Source organism: Balearica regulorum, chromosome 2, assembly GCF_011004875.1.
Source record: "Balearica regulorum gibbericeps isolate bBalReg1 chromosome 2, bBalReg1.pri, whole genome shotgun sequence".
Taxonomy (NCBI): Eukaryota; Metazoa; Chordata; class Aves; order Gruiformes; family Gruidae; genus Balearica; species Balearica regulorum.
This window is the reverse complement of record NC_046185.1, coordinates 4884956-4898212: the sequence shown is the minus strand read 5'-3', so window position 1 is coordinate 4898212 and position 13257 is coordinate 4884956. Positions and strand designations below refer to the sequence as shown.

The 13257-nt window shown below is 36.7% G+C and overlaps 1 protein-coding gene across 5 annotated transcripts in view; it reads right to left on the bottom strand.

Moving 5' to 3' along the window:
- The window catches only part of TRAPPC9 (trafficking protein particle complex subunit 9), a 530046-nt gene that overhangs the window by 482064 nt on the left and 34725 nt on the right, over positions 1 to 13257 (bottom strand). For all 5 annotated transcript variants that reach the window (XM_075743254.1, XM_075743256.1, XM_075743257.1 and 2 more), the window contains one exon: positions 11930 to 12073. In XM_075743254.1, coding sequence (XP_075599369.1) covers positions 11930 to 12073 — 144 coding nt within the window. The remainder of the gene's footprint in view (positions 1 to 11929; positions 12074 to 13257) is intronic.

Genomic DNA, 13257 nt, shown 5'->3' with positions numbered 1-13257 from the left:
TGGAATAACTACATTTGTTATTTATTTATTTATTTTTCCCCTTGAATTTCTCTCCAGACTCATTGAAAGATCAGGATCATAGAATGGCTGCAACCAAATAAAGCTGAACAAAGCCAGAGTCAGCATTGCCACTCGAGCACATACTTCTCAGTTTGTTCAGTATAACCTCACAGTACAATTTCCCCTTTTCATACCAAATTGTTTTCATTACCTTTTTTTTTTGGCTGCTTCTGACAACTGAAAATTTTGCAGTTCCACCAATATTCTTGGTAATTTTTTGCTTAACTACTTCATGTCAACACCATGAACATCGGTTTTGTCCCAAAGCTGCTTCAAACCTTCTAATATGAGAACGCAAAAATCTGAAAGCTTCAGTTGCACAGTTAGAAACCATTTGTGACTGAAAGCTACTGAACGTGAAAAAGAAAAGTCTTTCTGCTAGTTTCACAATAACATGAAGAAGTATTTCATAGTAATGGAGCCATCAAAAAATCAGACCAGGACAGGAAAGAAAGTCTGTTATAGACTACTAACATTTTTAAGCACTTCAGTAACTGTGATCGAACTGTATAACAAACAGCATTTCATGCTTTGGCAGGTAACGGAGAAATTTAGAAGAACACAATTGCTATAACTGTATGTTTTAGCTCTTTAATATTTGAAGAAATTTAAATTATCTGTACTCGGTCTCAGTTATTACCCATTAAAAACTAAGTCAAATATTAAAAATATAACCAATTGGTTGATCTTGTTTTGAACGAGTCATTGCAGAACAACCTACAGCAAGGTAGAATGAAGAAAGAGAACATTTTATGTCTGACCTGCCAATTACACTGGAAGACAAACAACTTTGTTTCCTTATGCAACTTGCTAAAATATTGAAAAATGAAGTCGAAAAACAAATAGCTAAAAGCCTTCTGACTTCAATTTCCCCCTGGTGATAAGCCTAGAATCAAAGTTTTAACAAAAAAAATCTAGTACCCAGGGTTCTTTGTGCTGGCTGAGCTTTTCCTCCCCCCTTGAAAACAGCAAATAATGTTCACAAAGGAGAAGTTCGAGGAGACATCCTGCAGCAGTCAGCCCCCGAGAAGTGGCAGCCAGCTGGTCTACCTAACTTTCTCAGGAACTGAGCGCCAAACATCTCCTTAATAAATTACTAGTAACAAGACAGAAAAGTCAACCTGACAGGAGCAAAAGCATGAGTAACGGTAATTTCTGCACCCAGAAACGTAATTATTTCCTTCACACACACACACCCCAAAAAAAAAAAATTGCTTGGTGAGCCCTCTTACAACTAGAGAAGAAAGAAAAAAGTCAGTATCTGCTGCCAGGGAGATCTTCAGCATCACCCTGCCATCAAGACACAGTGCATTCTTTAAACTATAAAAGAATTTCAAAAAGGCTGCAAAATACTTTAAGACCCTCACAAAAGCTGAAGTAGAAATTTATTAATAGACAGTAACCGCTACAAACCTTTTACCTTGAAGTTAATCGCTAGATTATAGCATGTATGCAAAGGTCTTAATGACCTTTCACGTAGTCCCTCAGCTCTAGTTTCAGATAGATGCAGATGGACAGTAAGCGTCCTATTTGTACGCTCAGTACATCACTCTTCACTACTACAACCAAACTAATGTTGTAAGTGAAATGCCTTAACAAGACTTGCATCATCAATCTAGTAATTCGGTATTTCGGTTAATTCAGCAGAACAGAGCAGGTCTCCTCTAATTTGCAGGCAAGCATCGCCTGTTTTTCCATTACATTAAGCCTGATAGGTGTTGGATGACAGCATTTTCTACAGTTTTGGTAAACAAACAGCATCTGTAATATTTTTTCTGAAAAATACATGGAGCAAGTAAACACAACTTCAAACTGTTCAGAGATCAGATACTTGAACAAGTTGCTTTGAAAACAACAAAGGGGATGCTGGGTTTTCGTTCCGATATTCTCTACTGCAAAAAATCTCAGCGCTTGCCTATGGGTTTTTATACTGCCCTGAACAGCTACTTTTCAGATTCCTACCTATACTCATTACGTCATCAGTTAGAGAGGAAGCACATGTAGGCTGACTGGCCAACTGGACGACTAAAAGACCCAAACGAGTGAGAATTAATGGTCTTTTTTCCTTTGCGTCTTCAGGGCACTATTAGCATCTACCTTTTCTATGTATAAACAAGTGTCATGAAACTGGAACAAAATCAACATCTCTGATCTGTTCTCCACACCGCATTCTGTCAATAGATTCAAAAGTTATTCTTATGGGGAAAACCAGAAAGGCACCAGCGCACAACGTATTATATGAGTCCTGTTTCTTTGAGAAATCAGCAAAATAAATCGCTAAATAAATACAGGGGAGACTAAAAGTAATAAAATTCACAGTTTGACAGGGAAAAGAGCAGGAACAACAAAAAAATAATTAATCTATGCTACCCACAGAGCTAAACCCACTTTCATGAACGGATTGTCGTGAAAAATATCAAATAAAGTGTCCCCATCCATACAAAGAAGAGAATAAGAGCAAAAGGATTCAGTTATCTGTTGTGTAACAGCTCATCTTTGAAAAAAGTTATCAGCTTTACTACTAACTTTGCAGGAAGCTGGGGGAAAGAAGATAATATTTTCAATATAGACAAAAAGAAGAGTTTTGTGTATGTCAGAATAATGTTTTCTGCTTTTAAGATGACCACCACAGAGAGAGAATGGGATGAGATTGACTAAACAGACCGCGGTCTTCTATTACAAGATTTTATATAATTAGTAAAAACGTGTACACATTTAGTCACAGTCAGTCTGAAATTCACAGCTAACACAAAAATATTTTTAGATAAAATCTCATGAAAAATTGACATAGCTGAAGTCAGAGTTCAGAAACATGCCATTAAAATTTCAGTATCTAGTTCCCCACCGTATCAGAGAACTTCAGATGTCTGTATACTTTGAACACTACAAAAATACATTTTGTACATACAAAATCAGTATGTAAACCACTGAACAATATTAATGATTTTTTTCATGTTATGAAATACCAGAAGACCTACCTTAACATAAAGTGGGGCAAATTAAGCGTAAATAACTTCCATAACAAAAAAAAAAAAAAAAAAAAAAAAGGTAAGGACTGCCGCAAAGTTGCTTCTGAGCAAAGCAAGCTTTGTAAAAATTTAGATACAATGGTATAACTGTTAAACACATCTGATTTTGTATTTTGGGTGGAAGGAGCACACAGAGACAGAAGATAAAAGAATAACATGCTGATTTCAGTAGGACATTTTTGCCAATATACTATTATGCAAAGTCACTGGAATTTGGCCAGAGAGGATTATTAGGATTCAAAGTTTCAATGCCTCCACTAGTGACACAAAGAAAAAAGACTTGCTTGAGAAAAGGATAGTTTAATTGTTCACAGAACTAGACAACTGTCTGAAAACACAACTAAAACATATCAGCTCTCTCAACTAACACATAATTGAGTTTTCCAATCCTTTAAAAACAAACAAAAAAACCCCCACAAACCCAAAACATTTCTTCATTATCACTCCTAGATAGAATTATAGCGTGGTTTCGGTTGGAAGGAACCTCAAAGATCTTACTTTTCTTTGCTTAGCACATCCAATCATACTCAATGGACATTATATGGGGAGTTCACCAAAGTACATGGACAACCCTCTTTTAAACCTGGATAGGGTTTTTTTGGACTTATAAAGTGCTACTTTCAGTAGCAGCCTTGATTCCAGTGCCTTCATTTGGCTTTAGGCTAAAGACAGCAGTACTGAGTCTGTTAAGTGTCATATAAAATTTATTTGAATTTTAGTAAAATAGTTAATATAGCACCTCCTAAAATGTACTGAAGGAAGCTAAAAACCTTAGCTCTTAAAAATATAGCACAAATTCTGCATGTCTTCATATTGCCCATTAAAGTATGTCTTCCCCTAAGTAATCTTTTCTTCTGGAATGAAATCTTTGCAACTTTTCTTCATTTGAACTCTTTCATCTTTTCCCTCAATTGATCAAATCAGGCTTCTTCAAAAAACAGAGCTAACTACATGAAGATAGGAATTTTCAGTTAAAGCTCAGAAACTTCATTTTGTTCATGAATGACTTTATACAAATTAATAGGAAACTTTTGTCATAAAAAAATGCACCATTTTATTGAAATGATTGATCTTTTATTTTACCTAAGAATTTGGATATGGTGTGGGCTGGAGTTTTTGTCTGTACCTCATCAACATGCAAGTCTAAACAACGGTAAATCATACGTGAGAGACTTCAGAGACTCACAGTATAGTATGGGTTGGAAGAGACCTCTGGAGATCATCTAATCCAACCCTTCTGCTAAAGCAGGATCATCTAGAGCAGGTTGCACAGGATCGCGTCCAGGTGGGTTTTGAATCTCTCCAGAGAAGGAGACTCCACAACCTCGCTGGGCAGCCTGTTCCAGTGCTCGGTCACGCTCAGAGTGAAGAAGTTTTTGCTCACATTGAGATGGAACTTCCTGTGTTCCAGTTTGTGCCCATTGCCCCTTGACCTGTCACTGGGCACCACTGAACAGAGTCTGGCTCCATCCTCTTGACACCCACCCTTCAGATATTTGTAAGCATTTGTAAGATCCCCTCTCAGTCTTCTCTTCTCCAGGCTACACAGACCCAGCTCTCTCAGCCTTTCCTCATACGAGAGATGCTTCAGTCCCAGCATCATCATTCTCGTAGCCCTCCACCGGATTCTCTCCAGTAGTTCCCTGTCTTTCTTGAACTGGGGAGCCCAGAACTGGACACAATATTCCAGATGTGGCCTCACCAGGGCAGAGTAGAGGGGGAAGATAACCTTCCTTGACCTGCTGGCCACGGTCTTCTTAATGCACCCCAGGATACCATTGGCCTTCTTGGCCACAAGGGCACATTGCTGGCTCATGGAGAGCTTGTTGTCTGCCAGGACTCCCAGGTCCTTCTCCACAGAGCTGCTTCCCAGCAGGTCAACCCCTAACCTGTACTGGCGCCTGGGGTTATTCCTCCCGAGGTGCAGGATCCTGCACTTGCCCTTGTTAAGTTTCATATGGTTCCTCTCCGCCCAACTCTCCAGTCTGTCCCGGTCTCGCTGAATGGCAGCGCAGCCTTCTGGTGTGTCGGCCACTCCTCCCAGTTTTGTATCATCAACAAATTTGCAGGTCATTGATGAAGATGTTGAACAAGACTGGACCCTCTACTGACCCCTGGGGAACACCGCATTTAGGTTTGTTTACATTGCTAGACAATTTGGCTCAGTCTTCATTTCCATTACAGTGTTTTTCTTTCATATGACATATGACTCAACTGTTGGTCTTCACATGTTGTGCTATGCAAATGAATTGAAATCTTTTATCACCGTTGCTAGTTTACTCACTCTTATTTATTTATTCCACTGCAAAATTAACACATTCACTGAATTAGGATCTGAACCAGAGTTACTCAAGGAACACAAGGATGAGGAGATCATTATTTGAGACAGATAAATATTGTATAGGCATTGTGATTTTCCTCTAAGTAATCTTTACTTTCTACATAGTCTAAAAGACATGTATTTCAGGAAAATAAATTACACCTTTTTAATAAAGCAGTTGGAGTGAAGTTATTTAATGTCAGCTTTTCTCTAGAAAACACCAGTTCCAGAGAGAGAATTTAAAAGAATAAAACAAGCCCAGGGAGTTTTACCCTGCTGCTACTATTTTGAATTAAAAAAAGAAAAAAAGATTTTTTTAAAAAGCAGGGAAAAATGTTGCAGATAAACAATTCCCAGCAACAGCAGCACGTAACAGTGCTGAATTTTTATAGTACACAACAGAAGAAAACAAAGAACTAGATTAAACGCTGCAAAATTCATGGCACCATGATGAATACGAAGAGTTAAGTAGCTTCTAAGAAGCTTCCTCCTATTTCATGTGCAATCTCAGAAGTCTTTCATCACAGTATGTCAGAAGGCAGTTACATTCAAGCTTTTTTTGCTATATTCATTCTTACACCACTTTGTGCCACTGCTATACATCAAATACAAGAGGTGACAAGTCTGTTCAATTATTTTTTTATATATATACACACATACATATACTTTTTTATATGTATGTACACAGACAAGATATGGCACTATGCTGAAACTGTAAAAAGATTTCAAATTAATGGCTAAGAACCTACCGCACTGCTATAAATATTCCCTCGTAATTACATTGAAGATTTCAGCCTCCATCCTGAAATCAGTTAATTTTAATACTATAAGATCAAACAAAGTATTTCCCTTTTGAAAGATTTATTGGTTAGGCAAAAACAACTTGCAGGCACTTTGTCAACTAAAATACAAGGCAGTGCATTAAAACAAGTTCATTAATGTCAGTTAAGTAAACCTCACGTCAACTCAGAAGTTTACATCAAGTTTTAATTTGCATTATATTCTCTGTTCAGTTGGATTAAAGCTTCATTCTTTTCAGCCCTTCAAATCAATAACTTTTACCTTTCTAAAAATTAATTTACACACTATAGAGGATCCTAGGGAACATGCTGTCCTAATTTCAACACGGTATCCAGGAATAACGTTCCTTATGACTACAAAACATTGCAACGTGCTGACAGGCTAGGTCTATATTAGCAAATATTGCAGCACAAAAGGAGAGAAGCTATAGAGCAAAGCAGTCGTTGCCTACATCACACACATTTCAGGGGATTACTTGCGACAGTTAGGATAAGCAGACCCTCTAAGACAAGGTTTCCAACACAGGATCTCTTATTTTCCACTCTTAAGAAATAATAATCACAATCAAGTCTACTCTAGAAACTCTTCTAAATTACTCTGGCTCAGCAACAAATTGTGATACTATAGTTTTTTCCAGTTTCCTAACCTTACAACTGTTTTGAAAACCAAAAATCTATACCACATGATTAATAATGTCTTTCACCAACACCAGAATTTCATTTACTTATTGTTTCTTTCTAGATCTTCTAATCATTAATCAATGTACCAAAAGGGGCTTTGTACATTGTATTGGGAACACTGGATTAACTAAATCACACTCATTTAAATGCTCCATCATTCCTTGGAAAGAACATCTATAGAAAGATGTCACGCTTCAAATATCTTCTATCTCCTTCCCATTAGATCACAGTTATCCATATGCCTACTATTATTTACTACAGTTTCTTGTAATTTACCCAGTAAAAATATCAAATTTACTGAACTCCAGATGGGTTCAAAGGATGGAATTCTGTTTACCTTGCTTCAAAAGAAGCGTCTATGACTAAGGTCAGGTGCAGACACCTAGTCAGTACTGACGAGACAGCCATATATGTGTAAAGGGAGTGATGAATCTTGTCAAAAGAATCACTGGGATGGTCAGGATCATTAGTATGACTAGGATGGAGACATCTACACTGAAGACACACCCACCTCATTCAGTTAGAAGAACTTCCATCCCTCTCTGAACTCTTAAAAAAATGCAGATACACTTATCATTTGTAATTTCAAAATGAGAAGGAAGACAATTTAAGAAATCCATTAATTGCAAGAGTTAATTGTTTAACTATTTAATTTTTAAATTCTTTTAGCATCTTTGAACCTTACCTAGTGCCTAAATTTTATTACTACTCATTTTACAGTAAGATCACTCCCCACTATAAACCATTTCTGATTACACTTTGAAAGAATTCCACAGATTTATTCTCTGTAGAGGAAGGACCAAACCTCAGAATCTTCCTTCCTAAAAAGAGAACCTTGATCAAAACTTTCTGATACAGCTCAATCTTCCCTGAACATCTCTTTTATACCTCAATTATGTTTCAGTTCTGTCAGGCTTCCTGTTTTTAATGTATTTGTAGAAGTTATTAGCTGTCATCAGTTCAGCAAGTTACTCCTCAAAATCTTTTCTGGGCTTATGTTCCTCCACCTCCTCCCTCCCTGCCCCCATTTAACTTACCAGGGTTGACATTCCCTTCTACTTTCTGTTTGGACATCACATCTACTTTTAGACAGTAAACTTTTTTTTTCCCCTCCCCAAATTACATTTACTTTGCTGTTTAACTACCCTTGCTTTTTTCATTATTTTTTGATTTATTTTAATGGCGAAGGAGAATACATTTACTGAGAATCTACTATGACATCTGTAAGCAGTCTCCATGCTACCAGCAAACATACTACTCCTTTTAATTTCTTCCAGTTAGCTTCTTCACTTTAATGTATCTCCTCCTTTCAACGTTTAATACTACTGTGGTTTGTTCATTTTAAAATAATGCATACATATTTGTTTATCCTACATTTTATTTCTGATACTTATAATCTTGTTTCCTGTGACCTAAATATGAAGAATAGGAGGAAAAAAGAAAAAAAGAGGAGGAGCACTATGGGAATAGGCAGGAGGAACGGCAAACAGAAGGGAGCAATGGCCAGCAACCAACTCAAACTGAAGAAATGAGCTGAAGCTCTCAAGAACTCTTGGTACAGCAGTCTGAACAGGGAAAAAGTGAGAAAGTCATAGCAAGACATACACAAGAGAACAGGATACAGCTAGGTGAACACACAGGAACAAGTTGCTCCAGCAGTCCCTCAAAACAAGAGGTGGTTTGAAATTATTCCATGCTCTGGAGTAGCAGCAGTTATTTATACGTTTGTGGGTTATTTTTATACCTTTTTCCATCCAGTGAAATGCCATTTAGTGAAATCGATGTGGAGAAGTATAACTCATGAAGTGCCCATGCAGCTTGATTTCATTTTCCCAGGTGTTTAGGTGGAAATTCAAAATAATGTTTTAGATAAAAATCCTCAGAAATTGAGCCTGGTCTTTACTGCTGCCAATAGAGGCTTGGTAGAAGGGTTACACTTAAGGGCATTTACACATTCGCTCTTGGTCTAGCTGTCAATTTTTATAAGCCCAGTTTAATATTCTTTTTTATTTCCTATATTTCTATATAGCAATTTGAAATTTAAATATCACCAAGTGAATGCATATGTAATCTATTCCATAAATAAAAATGTCTGTGAAATATGGCATAGGTTCATCTTTCAAGCTGTGAGATAGAAAGGCATATTTTAAGAGCTGTCAGACACCATGTCTGACATGATCAAATTACGATCAGTCCAGGCTTAACCATAATTTCTAAAGATAAACAAAGTTTAGGGATTTTTTTTTTCTTAGTCAAAGCTCATCGCTTCTTTGCGAAAGGCACAGACCTCACCCCAGCAGTTGACGTGTCAGCCATCACCTGAGCACAGCAATCTCAAAAGGAGGATGAAAAGGTTCTGAAAGTGATCTCAGATTATTGTCATGCAGTCCCTGGTCGTCCAACTATCAACAACTCTAAGCTGTCAAGGCATCAAAGTCATCTGCCCAGCCAACACTGACAAGTCCATCACAATCGACGTAGAGGGGAACTGAAATAGCATTCAGCTTAAATTTTGGCAGAAATTCTTCATCACAGAAGACGATCTCAGCACGGGCTGAGAATAAGTATCTTCTGGAAAGTGAGAGATTGTTTTCATGAGAAAACAGCCTGAAGCCAAACTTACAAACCTCTAACATTTGCACAGCATGGATCAACGTGTCACATGATTTTGAAGTACCAAGTAATAGCCACTACTGCAGCAGGGATAGAATCCTGCCGTCATGGAGTTCAGAATCACATGAATGAAATTTATACAATTAGGGATATTTCTGAAAATTTAACTCAGGACCTTTGAAAGGAACAAAATCCTTTTTCTTAGGTAGAGCTATGTTTTTATCATCCCACTGACCAAGTACAGCCATGGCATGCAGTCGCTACCTGAGATAAACCATAAAAAACAACTCCTGACCAAGTAATGACCTCAGCCAATCTGGTAACTTAACTGGTAACTTGGCAACTTTCTATGCAGCACAGAAAAATAATAAAAACTTAGCATTCTTGAACTCCAACGCTACTAAATTACTTCAGTTTCCTAATTAATTCTTTAATTGGTTAAGAAAACCTGGAAGTTTCAGTCATGTGATTATCAGAGACTACTATTAATTACAACACTTTTAAAAAGTTCATAATATAAGGGAAATAGTTCATAAACTTAAAATAGTAAGTAGCATAATCCTATGGATTCAAATCATCTGGCTTTTGTCCTGTACTACAATCTAAGATTTCAGGTGTTTTGTTGGTTTATTTTTTTCCTAACATTTTGACATTTTCAAAACAACTGTAAATTTATAAGTAATTTTCTATGCTAAATAGACCATTGCACAACACTATACGAAATCAATCTCAGAAGAATTAAAAAAAAATTACAAGCCAGAAATACATTTCTGGCACTGTCATCCACAGTCTGGCTAGTTTGGAACACCACTAACCATGTCTGAGCAACATGCTATCAATAAAGGACTTCAAACACAACAGCAAGTTTTATTTTGGATGTCTTCAGGAGAGAAGGAGAAAAAGATTCAGCTACTTTTCAAACAAGTTGGAGAACATTTAGTTTGATTTTTCAGAGACACTAAACATCACAGTTATCATAGGTGTTACGAAACTGGAAGCTTTACTCAGACAAATAACGTTTGAAGACAAGAAACACAAAAGTTGCTTCTCTCAGATTTCAAACCTTTTTAGGATTAGGGATTAGCAATATCATATGTGCACATGCATAGTAGAAGAGCTTAAAGCCTTGTCTTCAGCCAAACTTTCCATACATAAATCAACAAAGTTTCATTAAAGTCCTGGAAAATCCAAGGACCTTTTCACAGCGAATAAGATCTACAGACAGAAAGATAATTTATTCCAGTTTATCAGTTCCTCTCCTTCCTCCACTACTGATTTGAGCCACTAAACAGAGGGAATTCACTGCCAGGCAAAGACCTAAAGCTTGCCAACAGAGTTCTTTGCTGCAGAAGTCACCAAGGAGAGACGTTTGGCCATAACTAAAGGACGTAAGAGGCGGGGGGGAACCACAACAAAAAAACCCATTACACCATTTTACTCCCATCCCCTTTATCATAAACACGAGATTAACTGGGGAAAAAAAATGCACTTTTTACCTAGTTTACTGTGAATCAAAATATTTTTTTAAAAACTTTCATCACTAGTTCATTATCTTGGTGATAAACACATTTAAAATATTTTTTTGTGAGAAACATAATACAAACATAACAGTTGTCACTTTTTGTTTTTCCAGGTAGATTTTAAATGCCGCATGGCTCTCCCCTGCAAAAGGGTCCTCACACACATCATTACCATTTCTGAAAATCATCCACAGATAGATTCATCTACTAACAAATTTAATAAATCCCACTGAAATTTATTGCTGAATTTAAAAAAATGAAAGAAACCAGAGAAACATAAGCCTACTGTCCTATTTAAACACTGTTTAATTCAATTCCACCATGTTCAGCTTCTACAAGTTCATTGTCTCAGAGATGAGGATCATGCCTACTCCCTCAGATGAATTCTGTATCCAGACTAGGAATGTTTCATCAGAAAACATATTTCATCAGAAAAATCATGGTAGATTCAGTCTGAACTACTGTACACTCTTCTGTGTTTACTTTTCAACCTCAGCTCCTCTCAATCTCTTGATTAATAGCACTTATGAAGGCTGCTAGTATTTTCAAATAATATTTTTTTTAATCCACACACAATCCACATTTTTTAAGCCCTCTGATCATATTCTTAATATTCACAGAGGAAGTAGAGCATTAGGCTTGAGGCAGCCAGTCAACAGATGGAAAATAGTAAAAGAAGTTTTATTTTAGATACTACACATCAAGGTCAGAACATTAATATTTAAAACTAATAACACTGTATATGTGATTGATTACTATCAACAAACTACCTCATACAGACACAGAATTCCCTAACTTCTGTGCTCTCCGTTACTTTTCAAATTAAGGACATTTCAAAACAAACTTACATTATTTGACTGTAGGACAGAAGAAAGTGAAAATATTTCTTTCTTTTAAAAATCTTACCTTGATCAGAAAGAAAATCCAGCATGGTCTGGAGAAGGAAAGACAGATGCCTGACACATAGAGCTGGATTGCCCATTCTTCTGGAAGCATATACTAGTTCATGAAGCAAACGCATCTGTACTGCAGCCCATCCTCTATGGGTTCCTATAAAGTAAGTAGTCATTTAATACTTTTTAAAACTAGAAGTCATCACAAACCAATAGGTTTGGGTTTTCTTTATATACTAAGCAGTAATTTAATTGCACTTAGAAAAATCGCCCAACGGAACCAATAATTACAAAATCAAAATCTCAAAACAAAAGAAAAATTAGGATCTTTGAGTTTGCTTGAATATTTAGATGTGAAAGCATTTTTTGTTTTATGAGTGTGTTGTCATGGTTTAACCCGGCAGGCAGCTAAAACAACCACACAGCTGTTCACTCACTCACCCCGCAGTGGGATGGGGAAGAGAATTGAAAAGAAAAAAAAAGGAAAAAGGTAAAACTCTTGGGTTGAGATAAAGACAGTTTAATAGGACCGAAAAGGAAGAGAATAAGAATAATAATGATAAAAGAATACACAAAACAAGTGATGCATAGCACAATTGCTCACCATCTGAAACCAATGCTCAGCTAGTTCTCGAGCTGAACTGCCTCCCTGCTCACCCCCCTGTTATATACAGAGCATGATGTCATATGGTGTGGAATATCCCTTTGGCCACTTTGGGTCAGCTGTCCTGGCTGCGTCCCCTCCCAGCTTCTTGGGTGCCCCCCCCATCTTCTCTTTGGCAGGGCAGTGTGAGAAACTGAAAAGTCCTTGACTGCTTGGCAACAACTAAAAATATCAGTGTGTGATCAACATTATTCTCATCCTAAATCCAAACCACGGCACTACACCAGCTACTAGAAAGAAAATTAACTCTACCTTGGCTAAAACCAGAACACTTGTCTACTGACTAATAAATTTATCATTAGAAATCAGAAAATGAAGTTAACACTTCCCATGAAGTAAAAACCAAACACTACATGAAAACTTTAAAGTTTGCATTTTTAGAAATTATCTGAACAAGAAATTCACAAGAGATTTCATAAAGAAACTTCATTGTTACCCAAATCAAGTATTTCTTAACTCTCTAAAGATCAAGTAAAAGATATTTTCTCTCAATACTTTCCTGGCTGTTAAAAGTCAGTAAAAAGCAATAAAACTAGAGCACATGAAGCACATTTCCTGATTTTCAGGCTTTAAAAACTATGTTTCAGACTATAAATTATTTCATATTTGTAAAGTATCTATGGTAACAATAAATAGATCATCATAATGTAACTTTCTTTTCCAAAAACCTAATACGC